General features: G+C 41.5%; 2 protein-coding genes across 3 annotated transcripts in view; one reads left to right on the top strand and one right to left on the bottom strand.

The window, feature by feature from the left end:
• Positions 1-9,156, top strand: part of cdc40 (cell division cycle 40 homolog (S. cerevisiae)) — a 45,644-nt gene extending 36,488 nt beyond the window's left edge. For both annotated transcript variants that reach the window (XM_046298722.1, XM_046298720.1), the window contains exons 14-15: positions 1,630-1,774; positions 8,609-9,156. In XM_046298722.1, the coding sequence (XP_046154678.1) occupies positions 1,630-1,774; positions 8,609-8,786 (323 nt within the window). In that variant the 3' untranslated portion in view covers positions 8,787-9,156. The remainder of the gene's footprint in view (positions 1-1,629; positions 1,775-8,608) is intronic.
• A 2,024-nt stretch (positions 9,157-11,180) lies between these two features.
• The window catches only part of LOC123995823 (probable methyltransferase-like protein 24), a 53,602-nt gene continuing 49,369 nt past the window's right edge, over positions 11,181-15,413 (bottom strand). Inside the window, exon 5 of the mRNA XM_046299506.1 lies at positions 11,181-12,474. Within this exon, the coding sequence (XP_046155462.1) occupies positions 12,157-12,474 (318 nt within the window). The 3' untranslated portion in view covers positions 11,181-12,156. The remainder of the gene's footprint in view (positions 12,475-15,413) is intronic.

Genomic DNA, 15,413 nt, shown 5'->3' with positions numbered 1-15,413 from the left:
AACGCAACGTAATTTTTTTAAATTAAAAAAGTCGACGATAAACTTTCACAAAACACTTCGAAATACTTTTGCAATACAACTTTAGGTATTAGTAAACGTAAATAATCAATCAAATTGATTGATCACGAGGCTATGTATATTCTATAGCTGTACGTCTTGAAACAATGTCCGGATAAATCTCAACCAAAATATCCGGTCGGAGACTGGAAGAAATGGGCTGTCTCTTGTTCGTTTTACCAAGAAACAAATCCTAGGCAAATGACCAAGAAACAAATCCTAGGCAAATCCTGTTGACATCGTGTGGAAGTTGTAGGTATTGCAACCTCGGCTCCAGGTGGTTTCTATTCAACAATACATTCAAGTGGCGCATTGATATATTTTTCAGTGATCAGATTTTCCTGCGCTTTTCGATGAAATGCACGTTCTGTTATAGTCACAGCCGTGATTTAACCAGTTTTAGAAACGTCTGAGTGTTTTCTATCCACACATACTAATCATATGCATATACTATATTCCTGGCATGAGTAGCAGGGCGCTGAAATGTTGCGCGATTTTAAACAGAATGTTCGAAAGAGTAGGGGGTAGGATCAACAGGTTAACTGACTTGCCAAGTTAAATAAAGGTTTAAAAAAAAAATTAACACACACACAGCTTTTTATTTTACCCATTCCCCTCCTTCATACCCTTCCCCTCCATCTCCCCCATTCTCTCTTCCCCATATCTCCCTCTGAGCTGTGTTCATATATTTGTCCTGACATGAATTGTTTGTGATTAGTCTAAATAACAGATGAACTCTCACTGGGAGAGCAGCCCACTCCACTCTGTCCCCCACAGCAGCCCTAGCTGGGACTGCTGCGTATGGAGCCTTTCTTCCGCTCCACTCCTTATTTTCGCTCCAGTTTTACAAAAGAGTTGTATTTATCCGTTTCTCATCCACCTACAGCGGTTGGCATTTTGAGATAATGGCATCCCTTTATGTGGGTTTGTTTGGGAGGCACTTGGAAAGGGAGGACAGTGGAGCGGGTGTACATGCAGTGGAGCACACACTGTTACTGAGTCCTAGTGTCTGTGTAGAGAGACAGGAGGGTTGCTAGCTAACAGAATGTCTGTGAAGCTGACATCAAAGTTGTCCCAAATTGCACCCTATTGAACAGGGCCCAAAGTAGTGCACTATATACAGAGAAAAGGGTGCCACTTGGGACCTAGCCCAAGTCAGCACACGGTCATCAAAAGTATTTTCATTCTTTCCAAAGTGATTGTCTTCATCTTTCTCTCTCAGGCGGTTACAGAGAAGAGCTGCTAGTGTCTACTGGGGTGGTCCACTCCCACGGGCCTGAATAAGACAGACCATAATACCTAGCTTTCCGTTCAGCTCAACCAACCTGTCTTGTATCACACGCTCAATCTGTTTTACGAGACATTTTTATAGTTTTATCCCGAGCCCCTTGATGCATTGGCTGCTTTTCACACTGTGAAAAAGGTTGATCAGAAAGGTGTTGTTTTGAAGTAACTTGGTCAAGGCCCACTGCTCACTGGAGAAGTCCTGTACCTGCAGGGTCAACCCCTAACATCAGCATGCTCTAACTAAAAAGCAGAACTCAAATGTTATTGTATTTTCTCCCACTTTAGGTAAGTGGCTGGCCTGCCAGTCCATGGACAATCAGATCCTGATATTTGGAGCCCAGAACCGTTTCCGTCTGAACAAGAAGAAGATCTTCAAGGGCCACATGGTGGCTGGCTACGCCTGCCAGGTGGACTTCTCCCCAGACATGAGGTAAGACAAATCCATCCTATGCAGTACAAACGCTAGCAAAATGGTTTGAAACGGAAACGAGGAGTTTTTTATTATTCATTTTAAAAAATGACCACAGAAACCATACATAGACAGAATGCAATAGATAGATGCACACAAATTCCAACAAACATCAATGACATCACACCTGCTCAAACACACGTTTCTACCACATCCATACCTGTTACATTTCTCACTCCAACATTCCCTCTCATTCTTCATACCTGTTTACATTTCTCACTCCAACATTCCCTCTCATTCTTCATACCTGTTACGTTTCTCACTCCAACATTCCCTCTCATTCTTCATACCTGTTACATTTCTCACTCCAACATTCCCTCTCATTCTTCATACCTGTTTACATTTCTTACTCCAACATTCCCTCTCATTCTTCATACTTGGGCATTTCCAGTGCATGTAACACTGACATATGGCCTCATTGTGCTATTATATTTCTCTCTCTAGCCCAAATTTGTTCAATATTTAAATAATAATGCCTTTAATTCATCCACTGTCTTAACGATGGAGGATCATTTGATTTCCAGTTAAGTAGAAGTTCTTTCAAACTGATTGAGAAAAGTATGGCCCAACCAATTTGGTATGTCACTGTACCCTCATATGCCATGTCTTGAAATACGCAGATAGATGGATTAAAAGTAATCTTAAATTGTAAAACTTCTGACAGCCAACTTCCCTCAACATTGCTCTGATGTCAAAGAAGATTTCAAATATACATTCCATGATATGATACTTAAGTTGCATGTATTTGAAAATATCTAAATTGGTCAATCGCTTTTTAATTCTGTGATGGAAATTATATTTTCTATTACCAAGTCAATTCCGTTTTCTATTACTTTAGTTTTTCATGTGGACCAATTTATTGGTGAATTCGGAAAAGCTACCCATTAATTGTTCCATAGGGGTGTGTTTTTGGGGAGTGATATTTGTTCTTGTGGAATCCCTGAGATTTTCTTCCATATTATAGTGTTCTTAACTAAGAAGTTAATGTTCTTAGCGTTATCCTTAGAAAATAGACACGTGAAAAGATTTTCGGGGTGAGCATGTGCATCTTCAATATGAACCCATTGTTCCTCTTTAGTGCATTTAACTATATGTCACAAGTAAAAGCCTCGGGTGGAGAGTTGATACAATTCCAAGTCTGGAAGGTTAAAACCACCCTCAGACTTAGAGATGAGTTTTATTTGCCCATACAAAGTCATTTATGAGTATACATTTCTTAGAATGACTTCGGTGGGGTAATTGGTGTTACCGAGAATACATGTAAAAACTTATGAGGCCTGTCATTCTGAAGAGGTTTATTCAGTGCTGTGAAAAAATATTTGCGCACATTAAAATTTTCTAGACTTTTGAATATTTTTGATACTGAATGTTATCAGATCTTCAACCAAAACCTAATATTAGATAAAGGGAACCTGAGTAAACAAATAACACTACAATTACATACTTATTTCATAAACAAAGTTATGCAACACCCAATGCCCCTGTGTGAAAAATTAATTGCCCTCTTACCCTCCACAATTGGTTGTGCCACCTTTAGCTGCAATGACTCCAACCAAACACCTCCTGTAGATGTTCATCAGTCTGTCACATCGCTGTGGAGGAACTTTGTCCCACTCTTCCATACAGAACTGCTTTAACTCAAAAACATTTGTGGGTTTTCATGCATGAACTGTTTGTTTCAAGTCCTGCCACAACATCTCAATTGGGATTAGGTCTGGACTTTGACTAGTTCATTCCAAAACTTAAAATGTTGCATTTTAGCCATTTTCATGTAGACTTTATTGTGTTTTGGATCATTGTCTTGCTGTATGACCCAGCTGTGGACTGATGGCCTAGCGTTCTCCTGTAGAATTATTTGACACAGAGCAGATTTCATGGTTCCTTCTATTAAGGCAGGTTGTCCAGGTCCTGAGGCAGCAAAGCATCCCAAAACCATCACACTACCACCACCATGCTTGATCGTTGGTATAAGGTTCCTACTGTGGAATGATTGGTTTTCGACAGGCATAATGGGACCCATGTTGAGAAAGGAGGCAAATACTTTTTCACAAAGCTGTAACTAAGATTTATGGGAAGATTGTTCCATTTAATTAGATCTGCTTTCATATTGTTGAGTAATGAGATAAAGTTATGTTTATACATTTGTTTTTTTGTTCTTTATTAGGCATCCTATGTATAAAATATTTTGGGGGGGGGTCCACTTCAAGTTATTGCTTTAGATCATGAGCTATTCTTTTTTTTTTTTTTTTTGACATTATTTCAGGTTTTCCACAAAGTTTAGATCCTGAGATTTTAGAGTATTCGGGAAATATTTTTAACAGGGTGGGGGGTTGAGTTGGCACTTTAAATTACCAATATTGCAGTCAGAAAGTATTCATACCCCTTGACCTTTCCACATTTTGTTGTGTTAAAGCATGAATTTAAAATTGATACAATTTAGATTTTGTCACACAATACCTCAATGTCAAAGTGGAATCTTTTTTTTTTTTTAGAAATTTTACAAATTCATTAAAAATGAAAAGCTGACATGTCTTGAGTCAATAAGTATTCAACCCCTTTGTTATGGCAAGCCTAAATAAGTGCGCGATTAATAATGTGCTTAACAAGTCACATGAGTTGCATGGACTCTCTGTGTGCAATAATAGTGTTTAGCATGATTTTTTGAATGACTCCCTCATCTCTGTACCCTACACGTACAACTTATCTGTTAGGTCCCTCAGTCAAGCAGTGAATTTCAACCACAAAGACCAGGGGGATGCCTCATAAAGAAGGGCACCTATTCGTAGATGGGTAAAAAAATAAAATAGACATTGCATATCCCTTTGAGCATGATGCAGTTATTACACTTTGAATTGTGTATCAATACACCTGTTACTGTAATTTAATTACACCAATATGTTTTCATTAATTGAATTCCCTTAATCTATTTTATGAGAATTTGTAAGATTCTTGTTTGCATAAAATAGACGGAGACCAGTCTTTTCAATAATAGGTAACATAATTTATTCTCAGAGAGCGCTGCCACGTCACCACAAGCAAGTTTATATACAGTAACATGATGTCATTTCATTGCCCCCTAGCACATACACAGGACACACAACACAACTGATTTAACTTTTGACCCCTCAACATTATCGATCACCACTTAGCTGACAGTTCTAATTAACAGAACCTAGGAATGCACTCACTGTCTTATCTAAAACACCCCAGAGCTAAGTTTAGTCAGTTCAACCATAGGTTAACTACATTATCTGTTTACTTAATCCACAACCCATTTCTTTCTTCCCAGTTGGAATGGTGTTCATTAACTTTAATTACTCCTTGTCTGTGTCACACAATCCCTTCTTATAAACTCATATTGTTAATCAGATATAATAAAACAGAGTATAAGTTTACTTAGTTACAGTTCCATTTAAAATAATTTGTTCAGTCATTTAATCATAAGACAAAGATACAAGCGTCCTTCCTAACTCAGTTGCCAGAGAGGAAAAATCCCAGGGACTTCACCATGAGGCGAATGGTGACTTTTAAAATAGTTAGAGTTTAATGGCCGTGATAGGAGAGAACTGAGGGTGGATCAACAACATTGTAATTACTCCACAATACTAACCTAAATGACAGAGTGAAAATAATACAAATATTCCAAAATATGCATCCTGTTTTGCAATAAGGCACTAAAGTAAAATTGCAAAACATGTGGCAAAGAAATTAACTTTGTCCCGAGTACAAAGCATTATGTTTGGGGCAAATCCAACACATCACTGTGTACCACTCGTCATATTTTCAAGCATGGAGGTGGTTACGCCAAGTTATGGGTATGCGTGTCATCTGCAAGGACTAGGGAGTTTTTGGAACAAGAAGAAATGGCATAAAGCTAAGCACAGGCAAAATCCCAGAGGAAAACCTGGTTGTCTGCTTTCCAACAGACACAGAGACAAATTCACCTTTCAGCAGTACAATAACCTAAAACACAAGGCCAAATATACACTGGAGTTGCTTACCATAATGACAATGTTCCTGAGTGTCCCAGTTACAATTTTGACTTAAATGGGCTTGAAAATCTATGGCAAGAAAATGCCTGTCTACTTATGTAATCAAGATATTTTAGTGTTTAGTTTTTCATATATATATATATATATATATATATATATATATATATATCCCACCTAGTGTGTGTGTGTGTATATATATATACACTGCTTTAAAAAATTAAGTGGACACTAAAATAACACATCCTAGATCTGAATTAATGAAATATTCTTATTAAATAGTTTTTTCTTTACATAGTTGAATGCGCGCTGACAACAAAATCACACAAAAATTATCAATGGAAATCAAATTTATCAACCCATGGAGGTCTGGATTTGGAGTTGCACTCAAATTTAAAGTGGAAAACCACACTACAGGCTGATCCAACTTTGATGTAATGTCCTTAAAACAAGTCAAAATTAGGCTAGGTAGTGTGTGTGTGGCCTCCACGTGCCTGTATGACCTCCCTACAATGCCTGGGCATGCTCCTGATGAGGTGGCGGATGGTCTCCTGAGGGATCTCCTCCCAGACCTGGACTAAAGCATCCGCCAACTCCTGGACAGTCTGTGGTGCAACGTGGCGTTGGTGGATGGAGCGAGACATGATGTGCTCAATTGGATTCAGGTCTGGGGAACGGGCGTGCCAGTCCATAGCATCAATGCCTTCCTCTTGCAGGAACTGCTGACACAACTCCAGCCACATGAGGTCTAGCATTGTCTTGCATTAGGAGGAACCCAGGGCCAACCGCACAAGCATATAGTCTCACAAGGAGTCTGAGGATCTCATCTCGGTACCTAATGGAAGTCAGGCTACCTCTGGCGAGCACATGAAAAGAAATGCCACCCCACACCATGACTGACCCACCGCCAAACCGGTCATGCTGGAAGATGTTGCAGGCAGCAGAACGTTCTCCACGGTGTCTCCAGACTGTCACGTCTGTCACATGTGCTCAGTGTAAACCTGCTTTCATCTGTGAAGAGCACAGGGCGCGCCAGTGGCGAATTTGCCAATCTTGGTGTTCTCTGGCAAATGCCAAACGTCCTGCATGGTGTTGGGCTGTAAGCACAACCCCCACCTGTGGATGTCGGGCCCTCATACCACCCTCATGTAGTCGGTTTCTGACCGTTTGAGCAGACACATGCACATTTGTGGCCTGCTGGAGGTCATTTTGCAGGGCTCTGGCAGTGCTCCTCCTTGCACAAAAGCGGAGGTAGCGGTCCTGCTGCTGGATTGTTGCCCTCCTATGGCCTCCTCCACGTCTCCTGATGTACTGGCCTGTCTCCTGGTAGCGCCTCCATGCTCTGGACATTACGCTGACAGACACAGCAAACCTTCTTGCCACAGCTCGCATTGATGTGCCATCCTGGATGAACTGCACTACCTGAGCCAATTGTGTGGGTTGTAGACTCCGTCTCATGCTAACACTAGTGAAAGCACCGCCAGCATTCAAAAGTGACCAAAACATCAGCCAGGAAGCATAGGAACTGAGAAGTGGTCTGTGGTCACCACCTGCAGAACCACTCCTTTATTGGGGGTGTCTTGCCAATTGCCTATAATTTCCACCTGTTGTCTATTCCATATATTCCATATATATATATATATATATATATAAATAAATATAAATATATATAAATATATATATATATAAATATGTTATACAAATGTTCAAATTCTTCTTCCACTTTGCCATTTCACAGTATTTTATGTAGATTGTTGATGAAAAAATGGCAAATCAATTTTTATCCCACCTTGTAAAACAACAAAATGTGGAAAATGTTCTGGGGTGTGAATACTTTCTGAAGGCACGATCAGGAGTTCGTCGGCAAATACGTTTAAAAAAATTTATTTGTGTTTACCAATACCCGATGATAAGTTTGGGTCCTGTCTAATTCTTTCTGCAGTAGGTTCAATTGCCAGAGCAAAGTGGAGGGGGGAGAGAAGACATCCCTGTCTTGTGCCCATTTCTAATGCAATTTCATCGGATATATTATTTGTGTATATTTTTGCTTTAGGATATTTATATAGTATTTTTATGGTGTATTATTTCAGCTGGAAAGTTGAAGGCTTCCAAAGTTTTGAATAGAAAGCAAACAAGATGTTCTTATTGGACAAATGCAGGTAGTCCCTCCCCGTTTTCTTCCATTTGGTTTCTAGTGAATACGACCTAGGGCTTCAGGGATCGTTTTCTCAGGGACATGACCCCCTAGGGGTTCACCTGTCTGAATAGGATGTATGCTACAGTAATGGTACAAGCAATTCAAACAGAAGATGTACCCTTTCTTTAGTTTTCCAATTTAAATGTTTTAATTTAATTTACTTACTGGATTCAACCCAGGGGTTTATGTTAGCAAAGGGTTTTGAGGAAGACCTTTTGAAAACTTCAGCGGGAGAGAGAAGGGGAGCGAGAAGTAGCATCCCCCTAGCAGGTAATATGTTTATCTACAAACAGACTCATCTCTACTTCCTTCTGAAACAAGTCCTTCAGTCAGTTAGTGTTTCTGAAGACGTCCTATACGTAAAGCGCTAACCAGGCCATTTACAGGCACTAATTTTAGCACATACCCCAATTAAGAACCCACTCACCCCTATAGCCTTCACTTCTCTCCTCTCTTAGTAACCATGGCAACAGCAAGTAACCCCTCCTTTGAGCAGAGACCCAAATTCACACCATCTCATGTGAAATGGAACATGAGTCATTTTTAGCAGGGAGCCTAACCTCCCTCTCTCTCTCCTCTCATCTCTCCATCCCTCTCTCTCTCCTGTAGCTATGTGGTGTCTGGCGATGCGGATGGGAAGCTGAATATCTGGGACTGGAAGACAACCAAGCTGTACCACCGGATCAAGGCCCACGATAAGGTGTGCATCAGTGCCTTGTGGCACCCCCACGAGACCTCCAAGGTCATCACCTGTGGCTGGGACGGACTGATCAAACTCTGGGACTAGAGACATGGGGTGGGGGCTGCAAAGGGACTCCCTCTTTTTAGGGGGAGAGGTGGTCTTTCTGTTATGTACTTTCCCTAATTTAGCGACAGGCTAAAAGCCATAGGGCTGGTATCTAGTCCTTTTGTAACAGTGTATATTTCTATCCCATCTGAAGAGAGGACAGCGATGTATACATAGAAAGATAAACATTTTCTCCATGTGTTGTGTTTATAGGGTTCTCATCCCTCACATGCGCTCTCTTAATTTCATGTTTTCTGGCTTCTGTTTTAATCAGTGATGTCCGTATCATTCACACAAGATTTTTTATATTGGAAAATATTATGTTTTCCAATGTATGTCCCTTTGTGAAATTAAATTTTTTATAAACTTTGCCTGTCAAATTGCTTTCCTTTGGTCAAGTCGTCTTGTACTTCCATCTTTTGCCGTTGGTCAGATATTTCGTCAAGTTTATTAGGATTTCTTATTTTTAGTAACGGTTCCCTTCTCACCATTAAATCCACATAAATCCCTCTGAAGAAAGAAGTGTAGCCAAGTTGCTATTTCCCTTAGTGTCTTTATAGACGTAAAAAAAATCAGGGGTATACATTTTTAATTTCAATCCTTAAAATGTAAGCCTGAACCGAGTCTAGAATTGTGTAACAAATTTGGTGACAAAGTAGTTTTAGATCTGCAGTGAGAGGTAAAGGGAGACGGCGAGAGAGGTAAAGGGAGACGGCGAGAGAGGTAAAGGGAGACGGCGAGAGAGGTAAAGGGAGACGGCGAGAGAGGTAAAGGGAGACGGCGAGAGAGGTAAAGGGAGACGGCGAGAGAGGTAAAGGGAGACCGAGATTGACTCAATCTCAACCTTTCTGACTCAATCGTTCTTTCTCTCTGCAGCTCTCCCAACTACTTTGTCACCAAATGTATTACGCAATTCTAAACTGGGTTCAGGCTTACATTTTAAGGATTAATATATTCTGAAAACTTTCAATTAGAAATGAATACCCCTGATCTTTTGATGCTGCTATGAAGGCACTAGCGACTTGGCAACACTACTCTTTTCAGAGGGGGTTTATGTGGATTTAATGGTGAGAAGAGAACCGTTACTGAAGAGAATAAGCGGGAAAGGGTTTGAGGGAAAACAAACAGCAGAAGTTGTGGCGGCTGGATTGACATTTTCTATTATTATTCAAATTGTGAAGAGGGAGAGACCCTACTATTCCCTCGGAATCTGCTCATTATAGCTGCAGTTAAGGCTACACACTAACATATTTCACCATCTTTGGTATTCGCTATCCGAATCGTCCTGATTCAACATTTGCTCAGGCAAACTCGGCCTCCTTACAACTTGGCGTACATTGTTTCCTTAAGTATTTTCAAAGTCCCAGTTTAATGTGAAATGTCATACATGTTAAATGTGTATTGACCTAAGACGAGTGAGTGAGGCAATTGAAGCGATTCTTCACATCCTTGATAGTTGTTTTCCCTACAGTACTAGTCAAAAGTTTGGACACACCTACACATTCAAAAAAATAATTCTGCATTGTAAAATAATAGTGAAAAAAATGAACTATTAAATAACACATGGAATCATGTAGTAACCCAAAAAGTGTTAGATCAAAATATTTGAGATTCTTCTAAGTAGCCACCTTGTGCCTTCACAGCTTTGCACTGTTTCAACCAGCTTTATGAGGTAGTCACCTGGAATGCATTAAAATTAAGGTGTGCCTTTTTAAATGTCATTTGAGGAGTTTTGAGCTAAGCAGTTGTGTTGTGACAAGGTAGGGTTGGTATACAGAATATAGTCCTATTTCATAAAAGACCAAGTGAAGAGAAACAACAGTCCATCATTACTTTAATACGTGAAGGTCAATCGATCCAGAAAATTTCAGGCAGTCTGAGTCGAAATGTGAGATTATTGGTTCCAATCACTGTCTTTGTGAGACGCAGAGTAGGTGAACGGATGATCTCCGCATGTGTGGTTCCCATTATGAATCATGGAGGAGGAGGTGTGATGGTGTGTGGATGCTTTGCTGGTGACACTGATTTATTTAGAATTCAAGGCACATTTAACCAGCAAGGCTACCAAAGCATTCTGCAGCGATCTGGTTTGCACCTAGTGGGACTATCATTTGTTTTTCAAAACGACAATGACCCAACACACCTCCAGGCTGTGTAAGGGCTATTTGACCAAGAAGGAGAGTGATGGAGTGCTGCATCAGATGACCTGGCTCCACGGATTGAAGGAAAAGCAGCCAACAAGTGCTCAGCATATGTGGGAGCTCCTTCAAGACAGTTGGAAAAGCTTTTCAGGTGAGTACTGAAGCTGTTTGAGAGAATGCCAAGTGTGCAAAGCTGTCATCAAAGCAAACAGGCGGCTACTTTGAAGAATATAAAACACGTTTTTTTGTTACTACATGATTCCATATGTGTTATTTCATAGTTTTGATGTCTTCATTATTATTCTACAATGTATAAAATAGTAAAAATAAAAATAAACCCTTGAATGAGTAGGTGTCTGTTGAAACCCAGGTATGGTCATTCTCTGGGTAGACTGTCATGTCTTTGTCCCTCTTCAGTAGGCATATTGACTGTCCTCCCAGGCAAGCGTTTGAGCCTTTACCTTAACTACCTCCAGCCCCCCCCGCCTCGTAAGTAGCCTCCCACAGAAACTCATCCCTGGGCTATATGAGGTGTGCTCAGCCTCAGTCTGACAGCTACTTTCCCAGCCCTATGTACTCTTTTTAATGCAGAAGATCCTGAGGACAAATTGTGGCTATTAGTTTGGGCTGTGGTCTTACCTCACTATTCATTACCCATGCCTCTGAGGATAATTCTCCAGGAGGGGGTGGATGCATCTGTTAGGGGTGGCTGGCTCAGGGCCAAGCCCAGATGAGGCCATGATGACAGAGATGGCTGCCGCAATGCTTGCCGGCTGACCTCCAGCCAACACAGCCACTTTAAAGCAGCTCTGACCGACAGATGGACTTTGGGCCCTCGAGGCAATTACCTCACCATGTCTAAGGTCATATCAGGGAAGGGTAGAGGAGTAGTGATTCAAAATGCTGAAATGATAGGAGCTTGTTAGGAGTACAGTATAGCTCACAAAATATTACATTAACCTCCATAGATTGAGACAATCCTTTTCTGGAGTACAGTACTTTGGTTAGCGTGATGAATCTGGTATTGGTCAGGAATGTATGCACGCATGACTGTAAGTCGCTTTGGATAAAAGCGTCTGCTAAATGGCATATATTATTATTATATTATTATTAAATAAATATCCAAAGTGAAACATCCCATGGGATTGACTTTCCCATCGTAGCTGAACTATATTTCCCAGATCTCCCCTTCTCATTGGCCAGAGCCCTGTCCATCAGTCAGTCAGCTCTCAGGGCCTCCACTGGGTATTGACCCAGCCCAGTGTATAGGCACTGGAGGCGTTCAGAATGTTCCGGTGCAGGAAGAGGCGGGGCTTTGCTGGGTCTCTATGGTAATGGAAGAGGCGGAAGTGAGCACGCTCCAGCTCCTTCAGTAGGCTGAACCAATAGCGCACCACAGATGGGTCGTCCCCGCCCACCTCGAAGCCCGCCCAGTGGAGGTGGATTTCTAGTAGTAGCTGACCCACAGAGCTCAGAACCCCTTCTAGAACCAGGTTCTCTAGAATCTTCCATTCCGCACTCTCCATGTCTGCCTTCAGAACATCCACCTGGAACAGAGAGGGAGAGAGACTCAACAATGATAATATCTCGCAGTAGGGAGAGACATAAGATGGAGAGGGGGGAAAAGGCCTTTTGATGGAGGTGAGGGAGAGTCAGTGCAAAGAGGGAGAGAGACTCAACAATGATAATATCTCGCAGTAGGGAGAGACATAAGATGGAGAGGGGGGAAAAGGCCTTTTGATGGAGGTGAGGGAGAGTCAGTGCAAAGAGGGAGAGAGACTCAACAATGATAATATCTCGCAGTAGGGAGAGACATAAGATGGAGAGGGGGGAAAAGGCCTTTTGATGGAGGTGAGGGAGAGTCAGTGCAAAGAGGGAGAGAGACTCAACAATGATAATATCTTGCAGTAGGGAGAGACATAAGATGGGAGAGGGGGGAAAAGGCCTTTTGATGGAGGTGAGGGAGAGTCAGTGCAAAGAGGGAGAGAGAAGGTTGGTTGAAGGACAAGTAGAAGAAAGGATGTGTCTGAGTAGAGGAGGAGGGAGGATATGCCGGGGAGAGGCTGAATGTGGTATAAGATCTGTGAAGATGTAATGTTAATAATGGCCTCAGGATATGATCTTACTGAGTCATCATATGCATGGGCTACTTTCAATGCACATACTGTATATTAGGCCTTGGGCTGCCATTTAAAGGTCTAATGCAGCTGTTTTTATCTCAATATTAAATAACTTCTTTGTGATTTTTATTTCTCAATTAAAATGTTCAAAAAGAAACCAAAATAGCTTCTTAGCAGAGCATTTTCTCAAGCAATATTTTTTATAGGACTGTCAGGGAGTGGTTTTGAGTGGGGAGCGAAAAACTGAAAATGATATGTTATTGGCAGAGAGGTTTGGAACTTTCTTTCTTATTGGTCTGTATGGTGATGTCACCATGGAAGGACAAAACTCCCACCAAAAGAAGCTGAAATGTCAGGCAGTCATTCATTAGCAATTACACTAAAATGGCATTGTCATAATTTCACAGTATTATTCCAACCTCATAGTGTGGAAATACTGTATATATAAAACACAGGAAATCATGTTTTGGACTGTACTGGGCCTTTAAATGTGCTTTAATGTTTCATGTCAACTCCTTGAACCCATACTGTTTCACAGCCTTATTAATGAAAGAGCTTTTCTTTGCTTTTGACATTTTATTTCACCAATTTATTCTCTCCTCTGTAACTTACTACCCTCTCATTGGCAGATTGCCTCATGGCCTCACCATTGGCAAATTCCAATGCTGCCAATAATATTTGTCAATAGTTGACCCAAACTTTCCACAAACCAATCATATTTATCTTCCAGCACATTAGTGTTAAAGTTAATTCAAGTGTTGAGTATCTGACCTGTCGAACAGAAAAACACTTCTTCAATGGCTAGAGTAAAATAACAACTTTAGCTGGCTGGCTCTCTGACAGCCCATATCCAATATCCCATAGCCACTCCATTCCTCTAAACAAAGGGCTAGCAAGACTTTACACAACCTTTATATGTCTTTAGTGACTGCAGAAATCCCTTTTCTCCCCACATTCCAAGCCATCCTAAAAGCAGCGCTCCCCCAGATATAGAACTAGTCAAAATTAAGTGCTTTCTGTCTCTGGGTCTCCCAATGGATACGATCCCTCCCCAAGGCAATATAATGTTTCTGATTGGACAGACATGTCATAAAATGGGAACTGCCCTAACCAACAGGGATGTTATGACCCATGACCCCCCCCAATGCGTGTGTGCAGGCTATGAAGGTCTTACAAATCCCAGAATGGTTCTGTTCAATATATACTTTTCTCAGGGTGTGTATTGAATGGGATACTTTCAATAACTTCATTCTATTTGACAGTTTTCTTCCCCCTGATGTGTCATCAGCTGGCATGCAAGGCAAATCCCAAGGACTTCACAACATATCCCTCTCGATGTCCCCTAAGCCCACACCACCTGAAGCTCGTCTGCCCTTCGCTTCCCTAGAATGAGAAATTGTGAGCCCTCGAAAAGCTGCAGTCTTTCTTGAGCATCTCCATATGGCCCCACACATCTCTGAAGACATTTCCGATCACCGCAGTGTGTGTGTGTGTGTGTGTGTGTGTGTGTGTGTGTGTGTGTGTGTGTGTGTGTGTGTGTGTGTGTGTGTGTGTGTGTGTGTGTGTGTGTGTGTGTGTGTGTGTGTGAGAGAGAGAGAGGAATAGAGATATGCAGACAGAAACTACTTTGACAGGGAGGATTGGAAGTAGGGCAATAATTGATGGATTTGGGGAGGGAGGGTAGGTGGGTGCATGGTGATTTGGCCTGAATTGTGGTCTACTGAGGGAGATTCAGTGAGGCCGATGGGTGTTGGAGCTTTTATTTACTTGTTTAGTGAGGCTATGCTTCAGTCTCCCTTCTCCCAAGGTCAGCAGTAGCCTTGTCTTGTTCCTAGTGTTGTGTCTTAAACACTGTAGTCTTAAAGCATTGCTATGAAGCAACTAGAAAATATGTCTACCATCGCCTTTTACTTTTGGGCCACAAACTCAGCCCAGACTTTTAGTTGTGAAGTCACACTCAGCCCAGACTTTTAGTTGTGAAGTCTCTCTCAGCCCAGACTTTTAGTTGTGAAGTCTCTCTCAGCCCAGACTTTTAGTTGTGAAGTCACACTCAGCCCAGACTTTTAGTTGTGAAGTCTCTCTCAGCCCAGACTTTTAGTTGTGAAGTCACACTCAGCCCAGACATTTAGTTGTGAAGTCTCTCTCAGCCCAGACTTTTAGTTGTGAAGTCTCTCTCAGCCCAGACTTTTAGTTGTGAAGTCACTCTCTCAGCCCAGACTTTTAGTTGTGAAGTCACACTCAGCCCAGACTTTTAGTTGTGAAGTCTCAGCCCAGACTGTGAAGTCACACTCAGCCCAGACTTTTAGTTGTGAAGTCTCTCTCAGCCCAGACTTTTAGTTGTGAAGTCTCTCTCAGCCCAGAAGCCC

This window comes from Oncorhynchus gorbuscha, linkage group LG14 (assembly GCF_021184085.1).
Source record: "Oncorhynchus gorbuscha isolate QuinsamMale2020 ecotype Even-year linkage group LG14, OgorEven_v1.0, whole genome shotgun sequence".
In the NCBI taxonomy this organism is placed as follows: domain Eukaryota; kingdom Metazoa; phylum Chordata; class Actinopteri; order Salmoniformes; family Salmonidae; genus Oncorhynchus; species Oncorhynchus gorbuscha.
Note: the sequence above shows the minus strand (reverse complement) of the source record. Positions and strands in the feature narration are given on the sequence as shown.